The sequence below is a fragment of the Stigmatopora nigra genome, unplaced genomic scaffold, assembly GCF_051989575.1.
Source record: "Stigmatopora nigra isolate UIUO_SnigA unplaced genomic scaffold, RoL_Snig_1.1 HiC_scaffold_52, whole genome shotgun sequence".
NCBI lineage: Eukaryota > Metazoa > Chordata > Actinopteri > Syngnathiformes > Syngnathidae > Stigmatopora > Stigmatopora nigra.
In genome coordinates, this window is record NW_027551631.1 from 113,307 (window position 1) to 132,500 (window position 19,194).

A 19,194-nucleotide genomic window follows, 5' to 3' on the forward strand; every position below is an offset into this window, starting at 1 on the left:
AATTCGAAAAAAAGTAGGGGCCATCATCCTCTGGAGGAGTCTATCGGGGCCCAAATTGGTCTTGAAAATCACTGTCCGAGTCAGAAACTCCGGCTAAGAAATTGATTAGCTCCCCATCGTCCTCATCTTCAGAATAATCCGAGGCCCTCCATTGAGAAAAAGATCCGCTGGATCTTGACATCAGAAAATATGTGAGATGAACTGTGGGCGTTGGCACCTGGGTATCATGACTTAAATATGCAGGCAGCCCAGTGTGATGGGCTGAGCCTTGGGAGGGTGTAGGGGTGGTTGTAGGATCTGAATTTCCTCTTTCCTGTGCTGCAAATAAGTCCCTGAGGTGCTTACACCATGGCGTGTCCATTATAAACTCTCCACACAATTTTGAAGGGTTCTCATTAAATCCATGTGGTCAGGCTTCAAGAAGGATGGATGGCGTCGAAGAGCGCGTCGGCACGAGCGTGTGTGGCGTCCCGCTGGGTCCATGTGGTCGGATTGTTCTGTTACGATCGCCCCGTTAGCGTGGCGCGACCGGGGGAAGTTGAACCCATTCGCGGGGACGCTGGATAGGTCGAGACGGGCTGTTCTCATGGTGGACTGGTTTTAATAATTCAAACAAATTTTACAAAAACAAGGGCTTGAATATCCCAAAAGCAACAGAAACGAAGCATGTAGACATATACCATGTAGCGCTGTATGCTAGGTCTCGGCGTGGCGTGCAGGAAGTTACGCAGTTGATCCGACGGTGACTGACACTTTCGTCGCACTTGAATAACTCAGGACGTAATCAACTAATTGAACACAGCTGCTATGAAATAATGTCAAGCCAGGAGGGGCAAATGAGCCGCTCCTGACAAATTCGGACACTGAAGACAAAGAATTCGAGGGATTCATAGAATAGGAATGAACTGATACAGTGAGCTTTACATCTTTGCAGTTGAACAAGGTTTGTCATAGTAAGGAGTAAGGATGTCAACAGCTGAATGTTATAATGCCTCATTGTGTATGTCAGACATTATTGCACGAACATTTAATGTACCGTAACACCCTCAGAACGTTTTACATGTGTACTGAATGGAGGAAAAGGTCCCCTCCACTATGTCATATAAATGTTATACCTTGCCGTTGTTAAAAGCTAAACCGTGTCAGTGATAATTTTACAATTGGCACACTGCGAGTCCCAGGGATTCGCTTGTCTGAAAACTGTGCGTCCCAGGAAACTTGTCACGAGTCCCAACATACTACGGATGCAAATAAAACATAAGCAACGATATATAAACATTCAGATTTAATTTATTTATTATATGGTTTAGGGTTAGGGTTTATTTATCATTGTACTAGTCTTTCAGCTCGTAGATCCTCCTCTCTTTGCAGCCAAAAGTCTTTTGAAATGTGCGTATTTTTCCTTGCTTCCCCCGTTTTGCTTCATGATCATCGATCGAATCTTCTGCAGTTCTTTTCTTACTAGTTGTATTTTTTAACTGCGAAATAACTATCCAGACTGTTTTGCTTTTTCTGAAACATTTTTTATTTTTCTTACACTATTACGAAACTCTTGCTATCGCTTTCTCTCCTTCGTCTGCTAGTGTCTGCTAGTCTCGTTCACGCGAGAATTATTTCGCAAAGATTATGTGGAATAAATTGGTTTGCTATCGGATATATGTGTTTTGTTTTTTTTTTTTGATAAAAATTTCTTTGCGTCCGAAAAAAGCACATTACTTGAAATTGTGCGTCTGGAAGAAAAGCTGTGCGTATCAGACGCAGGACGCAGAGGTAACGAGAACACTGCCGTGTAACAAAAATACCAATACTTAACCTCGGAGAATATAAAACAGTTGTTTATTCATTTTGGGAGTTAATGGAGTTGTCAGAAAGCCGATTTGTAATCTATTAATAAAGTTTGACTGACCTGTCTGACTGTTTTGTTGACATTCCCTTTAGCGCGACATCATCCAGTGGATACGTAACGTAACCCCAGCCTCTCCTGAAGACACATATAATGCGGTGTAGTGCACATTATAGTGGAGAAAATATGGTACTTGAATTGTAGTGGTACTTTGACATACGAGTGCCCCGACATAAGAGCAATTTGAGATACAAGTACAATTTTGAGCAGATATTTATCTTGAGATACGAGACACATTTTTATAAACGAGCAGACAGCGGACGCGAGGGGCTGTTCTTAAGAACATCATGGGCACTGTCTCCCCACTCCTACCTCGGTAATGTGTCTGTGGTCGCAACTCCCTCTTTGTAATGTCAATGCAAGCACTGGGGGGAGCGTTGCATTTTTTCAGTGTTTTTTTTTCCTCGTTAGTCAGTGCGAATGGCGTGTATATTTCTTCTCCTTGAAAAGTGGCCGTGCGTTATCCTATTGTGAGGACATTTGTGTGCATCATTTTTGGAATATTTTGAAGGTAATACAAACTCTGACAACCCTCAATATTGACTGAAAGTCAGTGTGGAGTCAGGGCAAAAAGAGCCAACCCGGGAGTAGAAAGTTATCAAAATGTCCAACAAAATTAGAAATAAGTGGTAGGTTAGATTAAATTTATTTTTGAGTGTGTCTGCATCGTAATCCAAGTTCATTTAAATTTGTTTATTTTATGATACGAGCGCGTTGCTATGCAAAAAGTCCCCCCTCTCTGTCCTTCTCTCTCACCTCTGCGAAATCAGTCTAATTTTATTACTATTATACACATTCTAGTACTATTAAACCACTAGTTATTTGATACTGTGTTAATAAATGGCAAAGTAGAACAAATATAAATGTTTTTTCCAATCCAATATCCAGTTTTGGATGTTTTTTCAGAGGTTTAGAACAAATTCATTTTTTTTAAGTTCATTTCAATGGGAAACGTTGGTTTGAGTTACAAGAAAATCGACATTTGAGGTCAGTCTCTGAACGCATTAAGCTAGTATCTCGAGGAACCACTATTACCTATGTTCTTTGTTTATCTCAAAATCCTGTCGCAATTTGTTTGTTTTCACAGCCACTGGAGCTGCTTTGGCATTCACTTGACGAGTGGCTGGTACTGATCTCCACTGAAATAAACAGAAACACCAACTGCTCATCCACCATTTCTAACAATGAGATAGCCTCCCTGCTTCTTAAACAGCGGGAAGTCGATCACTCTAGTACCACAACAAGCCTCCCCACCTCAATGGACCATCAGATTGTCATGGAAAAAGATGTATATGTTGATGGGGAAGACGTTATCTCGATGACAGCCAATCGGCTTAGCGCTGTGATACAAGCCTTTTACTTGTGCTGTTCTTGCCAGATGCCACAAGGGTTTGTACATTCTCATGCTTATCAATCGTTCGGGAAAACAAAAACCATGGCTACATAAAGTATACCTTTAGTGATGTATTATAGCATAGTGTATGTACCTCCTTTTTATGTCTTTTGACCCATCGGGTGACATGTCGTTGGGAATAATGGTACAACATGGATCCCCCACTATTGCACATACGCCCTTGCATATTAACCACTTTGCGGTCCTGGAAAGCCATGAGACTGGTGGCTGCCAGCTGTTCATTCCTTCATCCTTAATCCTTCTAATCAATATTTGAGTGGTTATCTCATTCATTTCCTTTTATTTCATCATGAAGTGTTTCCCTCACTTGTCTCCTTAAACGTTTTAACTGAGATAACAGTGCGGAAGGTGGATGACAATCCCCCGCTCCGTTATTTTTTGTGTGCTGTTTCTTTGTGTTTTTGAGGGCTAAATGCGCTGTGAGCACACGGAAGTCAAATGCCTAGCCAATCCCCTGGGATTTTTTTTAATGAATTTACCGTAATGCTTGGAATGCGTTGGGAGGCTATTTTTAGGGTGAACGTCTGCTGGGTTGATCGCAATAAGTAGTGTGCCAGCAAGAAATAAAACGAGTCACTCAAGCAGTCAGGGCCATACAAAAATGGAATTTAGTGCACAGACAAGGTGGACTGACCGATTGGGCGCATCGACCATTTTAGAGAAAAATTTAGACTTTTTAGTGTGCGCACTATTGGTGTAAAAATACAGTATTAATTTTTGGGATTGACTAAGTCTTGCTCATATGCCACCTTAGGCATTATATGGAGCACGTATCTATCAATCCCTTCTAAATGATTTTATGTTTAAAATAAAATTAACCCAAAGTTGTATAGCGGCGGTGCACTCAGCTCAACACCCACCTCAACACCCACCTCGTTGAGACATGTGACTTCCCATGAATCAATAAAGCAGCCCACCCAGGAAAACTGTAACTTGTTGGATTGGATAACTTTATTCATCCCGTAATCGGGAAATTTCTTTGTTGCAATAGGAAGAGGGTGAGGATGCAGGAATAGGAAAGGCATTATACACAAATGGGTACTTAATAGTAAGTTAGTAAATAAATACATGAATAAATATATAAATAGGTAACTGTGTTGGTGAGATATATATATACATATACACATACATATATATACAAGCACATCTACACTGTATCCGAAATTCGGGAGGTCCTAACCCGCAGCCTTTTTGAGTTAAAGAGCCTGACGGCTGATGGGAGGAAGGATCTGCGGAAGCGCTCCTTCCTGCAATGAGGGTGTAGCAGTCTATTGCTGAAAGAGCTTTGGAGGGACTCCACAGACTCATGCAGGGGGTGGGAGGTGCTGTCCATGATGGACCTCATCCTGGTCAGCATCCTCCGCTCTCCCACTTCCTCCACAGAGTCCAAAGGACAGCCCAGAACAGAGCTGGCCCTCCTGATCAGCTTGTTCAGCCTGTTCCTGTCCCTCTCCGTGCTCCCACTTCCCCAACAGACCACTGCATAAAACACAGTAGATGCCACCACAGTGTCATAGAAGGTCCTCAACAGTGACCTGCACACACCAAAGGACCGTAGGCTCCTCAACAGGTAGAGGCGGCTCTGGCCCCTTCTGTACAGGGCATCTATGTTTGTGGACCAGTCTAGTCTACTGTTGAGGTGAACACCCAGATACTTCAAGTTGTCCACGATTTCAATGTCTTTACCCTGGATGTTCACCTGAGTGGTCTGTTGAGGTGTCCTCCGAAAGTCAACGACCATTTCCTTTGTCTTACTGGTGTTGATGTGCAGGTGGTTTTGCCTACACCAGTCGACAAAGGCTGTGATGACTCCCCTGTACTCCAGGTCGTGCCCGTCAGTCACTCGTCCAACAATGGCGGTGTCGTCGGAGAATTTCTGGAGGTGGCAGGTGTCTGTATTATGTTTAAAGTCTGACGTGTAGAGGGAGGTTGTTATCTGTAACTTGTTATTCTAAATGAATGTTGTTATCAGTAACGGCCTATGGGCCGAGGTTGAAAAACTTGGACACACACGACCGGTGGCGGGGCAAGCGGGTCGGCTAAATGTTCTTTGGCTGGAGAGTCGGTCGGCCAAATAGTCGTTTGGCTAATTCTACGTTCGGCCAGATGGTCTTTCGGCGAGTTGGCTGTCGGCCAGATGTCAGCTAAATATCTTTCGGCAAGTAGACCGTGCGCCGGACTCTCACATACAAGTTTGACAACCAAATTGAGTTGTCTTACTTTTTTCCCTTTTGCTATTAACAAATTTTGTCTCTTCTTAATTACCTCTATTTTCTTTTTTATTTATCTCGTGCTGAATTTACTTTTACCTGCAGGTATACCCCTTTCTTCATTTTATTAAGCTGGCCAGCAAAGTCATATTTTGACATCCATTAATTTAAGCGTTTAAACCTCGAGGCTGAGTGGTTCTCAACAAACTTTCAATTCTTACAAGACGTTGTTCTGTGCTATTATCATTAGCCGGTTCACTGTTAGTTGGGGTCATTCTGTAATACTATTATATATGTGCGCATTTAATATTTTTTTTTGTATGAGTTTCACTTCACCTGTAGTTTCAATTTGGGAACAGGGCAAGCTTGAGGTCACTCTACAGAACAGGACGTAAAATTTCACCGAGTCCTCGGTCCAAGGACTGATTACTGGAAGATATGACTGACCCTTTCCCCAAATGCAAGTTCGTAATGCAGACCTGTGAAGGACACTTAAATTATTGCTGATACAGCGTGATGGCTATCAAGCAATCTCCGGGGGTTACTCACATATTGTTTTAAATTGTGATGCTCGTTCCGCTTGATTATGGAATTGTTTTGCTGAATGGGGGCTTGTTTGTTTAATTTAGGGTTTTTAGTTGTTTTTGAGTTCCCACCTTAATTGTTATCAATGAATACCTGATATGCGATGATTGTTGCAGTTGTTGTTTTTTCTAACGCAATTGGATTAATCAATATCTTGTAATTGTTTTGATTCGAGGCCTTAAATGAGCAGGAGAAAATACCGCTCGCAGGAAATCAGTTGTGACGAATACAATGTCAGAATGGGTTTCTCTCTTGCAAGTAACACCAGAGATGTGAAATTATTTTTTTTGGGCATCTATGGATGAAAGTCAAGATAAAAATGTACGCATCTTGCATAAAACGTGAAAAAAACTCACGTTCCCGTCACTGCTCGCTCGGAGCACGGCCATCTTACCCTGCATGGGGCCACTCGAAAAGAAACTGACGCTTGATAGAGCCATTGAATTTGGCAATCGTCTTGAAAGTGTAAAGACAACCGCAACAGAAATATTAATTAAAGAAAAATGCCCCTCGATTCTGATGAAGAGGACTTGGACTAAACCTCCAATAACCAGTTTTCTAAATTATTTTAATCAAGTCTATAGTAACTGTTTTCTCTATGATTACAGTACTTAGTGTTTTAATTTATTTCAATTTTCAGGGGTGATGCTACTTCGCAGTTTTTCGATACTCGCGGCCATGTCTTCTGCATTATCCGTGAAAAACAAGGGATACGTGTATATATGCTTGATTTAAGTGTTCATAAATACAAAATTCATGATCAATGTACATTTAAAAGGGTTATATATTATAAATTCGAGAACGTAACGTCAGCAATCCTTAATCATCATTTTTTAATTTCCAATAATCATTAAAAAAGATCACTTATTGGGTTTGCCTTGTGTTTTTCTGTTGATTAAAAGTATGGTCTACATTTGTTTCCTATAGCACTGCTTTATTTTGTGTGTAGGCAGTAGTGTGTTTCAGATGAGTAATTTATATGACAGAATTGCTTTAATTGTCTATTTCGCCTGTTTCTCACTCATTGCTTTTTCTCTTGTCTTTACTCAGAATGACATCCCCTCATTTTATTGAATTTGTCTGCAAGCATGATGAAGTGCTGAAATGCTTTGTAAACAGGTGGGTCAGTGTTCATTGTCAGACTCAGCCATTCCTTAGACTTCTACGGAAGCTCATTGCATTCACCTTAAAAAAAAGCCCTGGCCATTTTTCCAATTAATATTTTTTGAGGTTGTTTTTTTAATGTTTTTTGGGGAAACTAATTAATTAAATTTTCTGGGTTTGTTTTTTGAAAAAAAATCATTTCTTTTAGGGTTTGTTTTTTCATTTATTATTATTTTATTATTTTATGAGCCTGGTCTACAGAGGGGAAAAAACTAGCAACCAGCAGTTTCGTGTCCTCGCGTAGACACTTGCTTCTACTCAGCGCAATCAAATTTTATTTGTATATGGGTCTAAGACCGTGGGAAAGCCCAGTCACAAGCCACAATAATGGACTTGTTATAATTGTGTTTCGACCTTGTCTTCCAGTCTAGAATTTGAGGAACTTTGCGCAAGACTTCCAAATATCTCAATAACTTCTGCTGGCACGTTTTTTAAATATTTTCTCCTGAAGTAGGCCGCCAGCGGAAAAAAGAGGAGAGGGAGATAGAGGGAGGGAGGGACGGAGGAAGAGAGGCTTGCAGAGGGGACTTGACAGCAGCGCGATCGTAACAGACCGTAAACTTTAAATTCAACTTTAACTTAAATGAAATTTGATTACTATACACACGCACACACGCGTAAAAGTAGGTTTCAATATCCCTATATCCCTATATCCCTATATCCCTATATCCATATCCATATATCCCTATATCCATATCCATATATCCCTATATCCATATCCATATATCCCTATATCCATATCCATATATCCCTATATCCATATCCATATATCCCTATATCCATATCCATATATCCCTATATCCATATCCATATATCCCTATATCCATATCCATATATCCCTATATCCATATCCATATATCCCTATATCCATATCCATATATCCCTATATCCATATCCATATATCCCTATATCCATATATCCCTATATCCATATCCATGTATCCCTATATCCATATCCATGTATCCCTATATCCATATCCATATATCCCTATATCCATATCCATATATCCCTATATCCATATCCATATATCCCTATATCCATATCCATATATCCCTATATCCATATCCATATATCCCTATATCCATATCCATATATCCCTATATCCATATCCATATATCCCTATATCCATATCCATATATCCCTATATCCCTATATCCATATATCCCTATATCCATATCCATATATCCCTATATCCATATCCATATATCCCTATATCCATATCCATATATCCCTATATCCCTATATCCATATCCATATATCCCTATATCCCTATATCCATATATCCCTATATCCATATCCATATATCCCTATATCCATATCCATATATCCCTATATCCATATCCATATATCCCTATATCCATATCCATATATCCCTATATCCATATCCATATATCCCTATATCCATATCCATATATCCCTATATCCATATCCATATATCCCTATATCCATATCCATATATCCCTATATCCATATCCATATATCCCTATATCCATATCCATATATCCCTATATCCATATCCATATCCATATATCCCTATATCCATATCCATATATCCCTATATCCATATCCATATATCCCTATATCCATATCCATATATCCCTATATCCCTATATCCATATCCATATATCCCTATATCCATATCCATATCCATATATCCCTATATCCATATCCATATATCCCTATATCCCTATATCCATATCCATATATCCCTATATCCATATCCATATATCCCTATATCCATATCCATATATCCCGATATCCATATATCCATATATCCATATATCCCTATATCCATATATCCATATATCCCTATATCCATATATCCATATATCCCTATATCCATATATCTATATCCATATATCCATATCCATATATCCATATCCATATATCCATATCCATATATCCATATCCATATATCCATATCCATATATCCATATCCATATATCCATATCCATATATCCATATCCATATATCCATATCCATATATCCATATCCATATATCCATATCCATATATCCATATCCATATATCCATATCCATATATCCATATCCATATATCCATATCCATATATCCATATCCATATATCCATATCCATATATCCATATCCATATATCCATATCCATATATCCATATCCATATATCCATATTCCATATATCCATATCACATATCCCATATCCATACTATCCATATCCATATATCCATATATCCATATCCATACTCATCCATACTCCATATATCCATAACCATATATCCATATCCATATATCCATATCCAAAATCCATATCCATATATCCATATCCATATATCCATAACCATATAATCCATATCCATAAATCCCATATCACAAATCCAACTCTCCATATCCATAAATCCCAATATCCCTATATCCCAATATCCCTATATCCCTATATCCCTATATCCCTATACTCCCTATACCCTATATCCCATCCCTACTATCCCTATATCCCTATATCCCTATATCCCTATATCCCTATATCCCTATATCCCTATATCCCTATATCCCTATATCCCTATATCCCTATATCCCTATATCCCTATATCCCTATATCCCTATATCCCTATATCCCTATATCCCTATATCCCTATATCCCTATATCCCTATATCCCTATATCCCTATATCCCTATATCCCTATATCCCTATATCCCTATATCCCTATATCCCTATATCCCTATATCCCTATATCCCTATATCCCTATATCCCTATATCCCTATATCCCTATATCCCTATATCCCTATATCCCTATATCCCTATATCCCTATATCCCTATATCCCTATATCCCTATATCCCTATATCCCTATATCCCTATATCCCTATATCCCTATATCCCTATATCCCTATATCCCTATATCCCTATATCCCTATATCCCTATATCCCTATATCCCTATATCCCTATATCCCTATATCCCTATATCCCTACATCCCTATATCCCTATATCCCTATATCCCTATATCCCTATATCCCTATATCCCTATATCCCTATATCCCTATATCCCTATATCCCTATATCCCTATATCCCTATATCCCTATATCCCTATATCCCTATATCCCTATATCCCTATATCCCTATATCCCTATATCCCTATATCCCTATATCCCTATATCCCTATATCCCTATATCCCTATATCCCTATATCCCTATATCCCTATATCCCTATATCCCTATATCCCTATATCCCTATATCCCTATATCCCTATATCCCTATATCCCTATATCCCTATATCCCTATATCCCTATATCCCTATATCCCTATATCCCTATATCCCTATATCCCTATATCCCTATATCCCTATATCCCTATATCCCTATATCCCTATATCCCTATATCCCTATATCCCTATATCCCTATATCCCTATATCCCTATATCCCTATATCCCTATATCCCTATATCCCTATATCCCTATATCCCTATATCCCTATATCCCTATATCCCTATATCCCTATATCCCTATATCCCTATATCCCTATATCCCTATATCCCTATATCCCTATATCCCTATATCCCTATATCCCTATATCCCTATATCCCTATATCCCTATATCCCTATATCCCTATATCCCTATATCCCTATATCCCTATATCCCTATATCCCTATATCCCTATATCCCTATATCCCTATATCCCTATATCCCTATATCCCTATATCCCTATATCCCTATATCCCTATATCCCTATATCCCTATATCCCTATATCCCTATATCCCTATATCCCTATATCCCTATATCCCTATATCCCTATATCCCTATATCCCTATATCCCTATATCCCTATATCCCTATATCCCTATATCCCTATATCCCTATATCCCTATATCCCTATATCCCTATATCCCTATATCCCTATATCCCTATATCCCTATATCCCTATATCCCTATATCCCTATATCCCTATATCCCTATATCCCTATATCCCTATATCCCTATATCCCTATATCCCTATATCCCTATATCCCTATATCCCTATATCCCTATATCCCTATATCCCTATATCCCTATATCCCTATATCCCTATATCCCTATATCCCTATATCCCTATATCCCTATATCCCTATATCCCTATATCCCTATATCCCTATATCCCTATATCCCTATATCCCTATATCCCTATATCCCTATATCCCTATATCCCTATATCCCTATATCCCTATATCCCTATATCCCTATATCCCTATATCCCTATATCCCTATATCCCTATATCCCTATATCCCTATATCCCTATATCCCTATATCCCTATATCCCTATATCCCTATATCCCTATATCCCTATATCCCTATATCCCTATATCCCTATATCCCTATATCCCTATATCCCTATATCCCTATATCCCTATATCCCTATATCCCTATATCCCTATATCCCTATATCCCTATATCCCTATATCCCTATATCCCTATATCCCTATATCCCTATATCCCTATATCCCTATATCCCTATATCCCTATATCCCTATATCCCTATATCCCTATATCCCTATATCCCTATATCCCTATATCCCTATATCCCTATATCCCTATATCCCTATATCCCTATATCCCTATATCCCTATATCCCTATATCCCTATATCCCTATATCCCTATATCCCTATATCCCTATATCCCTATATCCCTATATCCCTATATCCCTATATCCCTATATCCCTATATCCCTATATCCCTATATCCCTATATCCCTATATCCCTATATCCCTATATCCCTATATCCCTATATCCCTATATCCCTATATCCCTATATCCCTATATCCCTATATCCCTATATCCCTATATCCCTATATCCCTATATCCCTATATCCCTATATCCCTATATCCCTATATCCCTATATCCCTATATCCCTATATCCCTATATCCCTATATCCCTATATCCCTATATCCCTATATCCCTATATCCCTATATCCCTATATCCCTATATCCCTATATCCCTATATCCCTATATCCCTATATCCCTATATCCCTATATCCCTATATCCCTATATCCCTATATCCCTATATCCCTATATCCCTATATCCCTATATCCCTATATCCCTATATCCCTATATCCCTATATCCCTATATCCCTATATCCCTATATCCCTATATCCCTATATCCCTATATCCCTATATCCCTATATCCCTATATCCCTATATCCCTATATCCCTATATCCCTATATCCCTATATCCCTATATCCCTATATCCCTATATCCCTATATCCCTATATCCCTATATCCCTATATCCCTATATCCCTATATCCCTATATCCCTATATCCCTATATCCCTATATCCCTATATCCCTATATCCCTATATCCCTATATCCCTATATCCCTATATCCCTATATCCCTATATCCCTATATCCCTATATCCCTATATCCCTATATCCCTATATCCCTATATCCCTATATCCCTATATCCCTATATCCCTATATCCCTATATCCCTATATCCCTATATCCCTATATCCCTATATCCCTATATCCCTATATCCCTATATCCCTATATCCCTATATCCCTATATCCCTATATCCCTATATCCCTATATCCCTATATCCCTATATCCCTATATCCCTATATCCCTATATCCCTATATCCCTATATCCCTATATCCCTATATCCCTATATCCCTATATCCCTATATCCCTATATCCCTATATCCCTATATCCCTATATCCCTATATCCCTATATCCCTATATCCCTATATCCCTATATCCCTATATCCCTATATCCCTATATCCCTATATCCCTATATCCCTATATCCCTATATCCCTATATCCCTATATCCCTATATCCCTATATCCCTATATCCCTATATCCCTATATCCCTATATCCCTATATCCCTATATCCCTATATCCCTATATCCCTATATCCCTATATCCCTATATCCCTATATCCCTATATCCCTATATCCCTATATCCCTATATCCCTATATCCCTATATCCCTATATCCCTATATCCCTATATCCCTATATCCCTATATCCCTATATCCCTATATCCCTATATCCCTATATCCCTATATCCCTATATCCCTATATCCCTATATCCCTATATCCCTATATCCCTATATCCCTATATCCCTATATCCCTATATCCCTATATCCCTATATCCCTATATCCCTATATCCCTATATCCCTATATCCCTATATCCCTATATCCCTATATCCCTATATCCCTATATCCCTATATCCCTATATCCCTATATCCCTATATCCCTATATCCCTATATCCCTATATCCCTATATCCCTATATCCCTATATCCCTATATCCCTATATCCCTATATCCCTATATCCCTATATCCCTATATCCCTATATCCCTATATCCCTATATCCCTATATCCCTATATCCCTATATCCCTATATCCCTATATCCCTATATCCCTATATCCCTATATCCCTATATCCCTATATCCCTATATCCCTATATCCCTATATCCCTATATCCCTATATCCCTATATCCCTATATCCCTATATCCCTATATCCCTATATCCCTATATCCCTATATCCCTATATCCCTATATCCCTATATCCCTATATCCCTATATCCCTATATCCCTATATCCCTATATCCCTATATCCCTATATCCCTATATCCCTATATCCCTATATCCCTATATCCCTATATCCCTATATCCCTATATCCCTATATCCCTATATCCCTATATCCCTATATCCCTATATCCCTATATCCCTATATCCCTATATCCCTATATCCCTATATCCCTATATCCCTATATCCCTATATCCCTATATCCCTATATCCCTATATCCCTATATCCCTATATCCCTATATCCCTATATCCCTATATCCCTATATCCCTATATCCCTATATCCCTATATCCCTATATCCCTATATCCCTATATCCCTATATCCCTATATCCCTATATCCCTATATCCCTATATCCCTATATCCCTATATCCCTATATCCCTATATCCCTATATCCCTATATCCCTATATCCCTATATCCCTATATCCCTATATCCCTATATCCCTATATCCCTATATCCCTATATCCCTATATCCCTATATCCCTATATCCCTATATCCCTATATCCCTATATCCCTATATCCCTATATCCCTATATCCCTATATCCCTATATCCCTATATCCCTATATCCCTATATCCCTATATCCCTATATCCCTATATCCCTATATCCCTATATCCCTATATCCCTATATCCCTATATCCCTATATCCCTATATCCCTATATCCCTATATCCCTATATCCCTATATCCCTATATCCCTATATCCCTATATCCCTATATCCCTATATCCCTATATCCCTATATCCCTATATCCCTATATCCCTATATCCCTATATCCCTATATCCCTATATCCCTATATCCCTATATCCCTATATCCCTATATCCCTATATCCCTATATCCCTATATCCCTATATCCCTATATCCCTATATCCCTATATCCCTATATCCCTATATCCCTATATCCCTATATCCCTATATCCCTATATCCCTATATCCCTATATCCCTATATCCATATATGTATTTGTGCTTCTATTTCCTAGGAATCCAAAAATAATCTTTAACCACTTCCATTTCCTGCTTGAGTGTCCAGAACTTATGGCTCGTTTCATGCATATCATTAAGGGCCAGGTAAGACATATTATGTTAACCGTGTAGAGAAATTTATTATCACGTCATGTATTTCAACCTTGGGGTGCGCGTGTGTGTGTCTATAGATCTATAGATCTATAGATCTATAGATCTATAGATCTATATATAGTGTACGTGTACGTGTACGTGCACGTGCACGTGCACGTACACGTACACGTACATATACCTAATACCTATACATATACACCCACATAAGTATGTATAAATATACAGTTGTGGTCAAAATTTTACATACACTTGTGAAGAACATAATATGGCTCTCTTGAGATTCCTGTTATTTCTACAACTCTGATTTTTCTCTGATAGTGACTGTAACAGATACTTTGTCACAAAAAAATTCATGAAGTTTGTTTCTTTTATTACTTTATTAAGGGTTAATAGAAAAAGTGATCAAATCTGCTGGGTCAAAAATATACATACAGCACAAATCTGCTGGGTCAGAAATCTACATACAGCAACAAGAATTGGCAATTTTGGTGACTTAGAAAGTTGTCAGTGAAATGAGCTTCATAGCATGGCCTCTTAACTTCTTGTGAGTGATTATGAGTGACTGCAGCTGGTGACGTCTCTGAGGCCATTTACATAGGGCTTATTGGATGCAAACGCCCACAAACACTACAATGGGAAAGTCAAAGGAGTGGTGGTTGTATTATTCTGATGGAGTGGTTTGCTACCAATGGAACTGGTGCTTTCCAGAGATTAAATGGGATAATGATGTATGATTACTTTCAAATTCTTCAAGATTACCTAAAATCATGAGCCCGAAGATTGGGTCTTGGGCGCAGCTGAGTGTTCCAACAGGACAATGACCCCACAACACTTCAAAAGTGGTAATGGAATGGCGAAATCAGGCTAGAAGTAAGGTTTTCCAATGGCCTTCCCACAGTCCTGACTTAAACCCCGTTGAGAATTTGTGGACCATGGTGAAGAAACAAGTCCATGTCAGAAAGCCATAAAATGTAACTGAAGCCTACCAATTCTTCCATGTCGAGTGGTCAAAGATTTAAGCAGAAGCTTGCCAGAAGCTTGAGGGTGGCTACCAAAAGCGCCTAAATGAAGTGAAAATGGCAAAGGGACGTTACCAAATATTTGCGCTGCTGTATGTATATTTTTGAACCAGCAGATTTGATCACTTTCTTTTTACCCATAATAAAGTCATAAAAGAACCCAACTTCAGGAATGTTTTTTTGTGACTAGGTATCTGTTCCAATAATTATCAGAGAAAATTGAGAGTTTTAGAAATAACTGGAAACTCTGGAAAAAGACCATGACATTGTTTTTCCACAAGTGTATGTAATCTTTTGAGCACTTCTGGATATACATATAGACAATCATCCCTTTTATAACTATCATATTTTCTTGCATATAAGCTGCATCCGTGCACCGTTAAAATCTGTTGAATTTTACAATTTCTTGCGTATATGCCGCCAAGTACAAATGTGTTACTTTGAAGGGAAAATCTTATGAAAAATAATTGCACGTGGAATTTCTGAGATACAGTATGAATAAAAAGCACATTACAGTGGTACTTCGACATACAAGTACACCGACATACGAGCAATTTGAGATACGAGTAAAAAATGTTAGCAAATATTTATCTTGAAATACGAGACCAATTTTGATACACGAGCAGACAGCAGACGTGACAGGCTGCTCATTAGAACATCATGGGCACTCCCTCGTGTAATGTCTCTGGTCGCAACTCCCTCATGTAATGTCTCTGTGGTCGCAATTCCCTCGTGTAATGTCTCTGTGGTCGCAACTCCCTCGTCTAATGTCTGCGAGCATTGGGCGCAGGGTTGTGCATTTATTTTTTTCTCGTTAGTCATTGCAAATGGTGTATATACTACTTCTCGTTGGCAAGTGGTCGTGTGTTATCATATTGTGAGGACATTTGGGAATATTTTGCAAGGAATTCAAAAGCAAACATCTTAGTTGCATCTGAAAGTCAGGGGAGGCGGGGCAACTAAGTTTAGTGTAAGGTTAGATTTAACTTATTTTTGAGTGTCTGCATCGTAATACAAGTTCATTTAAAAATGTTATCTTACGAGCTTGTTGCCACTCAAACATTTTCATGGTTCATATTACTTCAATAGTTATCACTTTTGAACAAGAAATAAAAATAAAAGAATAAATGCGGAATTATTGTTTTATCTGCTTATAATAGATTTGTAATAAAACTTCAGGAACAGGCACAGAAAGAGTTGGATCAATTTAATAGGATATAGGTGTATTAACAGACTGCAGAATGGGGAGTGCTCGACCAGCATGAACGCTCAGTCTGCTCTCCCTGCAGCTCTCTCCGAATGACCAGTGAGTGAGTCTTATATTCAGGCGAAACTGACAGTTGTGGGCAGGACTTCTGACAGATACGTTTTATTCATTTGCAGGGCAACGATTTTTTGATTAGTGTCAGTTGAGTGTTTGTGCGGACATGTCAACCCAATCATAAGACTAAGATTGATTAGTCAGTCAGAAAGTTGAGTGTTTATGCTGAAATGTAAGCCATTCACAGTTTGTATGGGAACAATGCTTTTACTCTCACAAAAACTGTATTTTGAAATAAATGACCATATTGTCTTGCAGCATGGCGTCATGGAGTTATGATGTTTCGCCTTTGTCACCTTGCAGTTTAGTGCATGTCGTCTTTTTATGCTCGTATAAGCAATACCCTCGTTTCAGTCATAATTTTTTTGTCCAACAAACGTGGCTTATATGCGAGTGAATATGGTCCTTTTTTTTCTTTCATTGCTGAGTCCTAATAGCAACAGTGGCTTCTGCTTACGAATTTCAGCATTGATTTTTTACATTTTTATGAACTTTTTTTCTAAGATAAAAGGTGTACATTATGCAAATGTCCTCAGTTCCGGATCTGTAATACAAATGGTTAATTGCAACATAAAATCCAGATTCCTAGCAGATCTTAAAGCAATGCAAAGTGTGTGTGTGGTGTTGTTAATGTTTTGCTTTTGACTAAAGCCTTTCAAAGATCGCTGTGAGTGGTTTTACGAGCATCTTTTAGCTGGACAAACAGGCTCAGACATGGTGCATCGTCCCGTTAATGAGAGTGACATCCTGCTCATCCAACGAGGTGAGGACAAGTTATTTTTAATGCAGCAAACATCCCCACAAAATAAAAATCTTAAAACGACTCTTAATTATATGCACTGTAATCTCAAAGTAAAACAATATAAATATGCATGTGTGTGTGTATAGATATAAATATACAGTGGGGCAAATAAGTATTTAGTCAACCACCAATTGTACAAGTTATCCTACTTGAAAAGATTAGAGCAGGGGGACCCAAACCCGCGGCCCGCAGGATGCTAATTTGCGGCCCGCGTCTTCATATGCAAGATTAATGTCCGTGCGGTCCGCAAGATTGATATGAATGACACGGTGTTCGGAGCTGGATGAACCAATCACGGTGAAGTATACGGCTCTGGAGGGCGGGACATTGGCCAAGCTGTCCGGTGCCCCGCTCACTCACTCATTCATTCCTCCAATCAGTTGGGCAGAGGAGAAGCCGTGAAGCCGATCACTCCGCTCGGCTCGGAGTGTTGCCGTAATCCAATACGATCGGAGAGCGAAAGTGCGCATGCGCCACAGACCCGCGCGTCTGAAAGTCAAACGGTCAAATCGAAAGTGCGCATGCGCCACAGAACCACGTGGCTGAAAGTTAAAAATTCAATCCGAGACTCATTCCTAGTGTAAACCCATATTACAGCCCCGGGGATGTGTGTTTCAAAGCCTGCCGTGAAGACAAAGGTCAGTGATGAGCACAGACAGTTTCAAGAAATGTGGGGAGTGCAATATTTCTTTGTTGAGCACAGGGGCACCCGACGTGTCTCATTTGCACTGAAAAAGTTGCGGTCCACAAGGAATATAATTTGAAACGTCATTATGCTACGAGACATGCTGAGGAGTACGACAAATACCAGGGCGATGAGAGAGCCAACCAGGTTGACAGTCTTAAAACAATTCTTCTGAGGCAACAGGCTTTTTTCAAGAAGGCTACAAAAGAAAGTAATGCAGCAGTCGAAGCTAGCTACGCCGTTTGTGAGCTGATTGCCAAGGCGGGCAAGCCATTCACAGAAGGTGAATTTATCAAAATGTGCATATTACAGGCTGCACATATTGTCTGTCCAGAAAAGAAAAGTCAGTTCAACAACATCAGCCTTTCTGCCAATACCGTGGTAGAGCGCATTTCTGACCTGTCAAGTGACATTTATGATCAACTTTGTGAGAAAGCGCAAAACTTCAG

At 39.1% G+C, this 19,194-nt stretch overlaps 1 protein-coding gene across 1 annotated transcript in view; it reads left to right on the plus strand.

Annotated features, from left to right (window-relative positions):
* Positions 1–19,194, plus strand: part of hace1 (HECT domain and ankyrin repeat containing E3 ubiquitin protein ligase 1) — a gene marked incomplete at its 3' end in the record, with an annotated part of 83,927 nt that overhangs the window by 34,275 nt on the left and 30,458 nt on the right. Inside the window, exons 12-15 of the mRNA XM_077711868.1 lie at positions 2,991–3,292; positions 7,163–7,231; positions 14,822–14,909; positions 17,910–18,021. Coding sequence (XP_077567994.1) covers positions 2,991–3,292; positions 7,163–7,231; positions 14,822–14,909; positions 17,910–18,021 — 571 coding nt within the window. The remainder of the gene's footprint in view (positions 1–2,990; positions 3,293–7,162; positions 7,232–14,821; positions 14,910–17,909; positions 18,022–19,194) is intronic.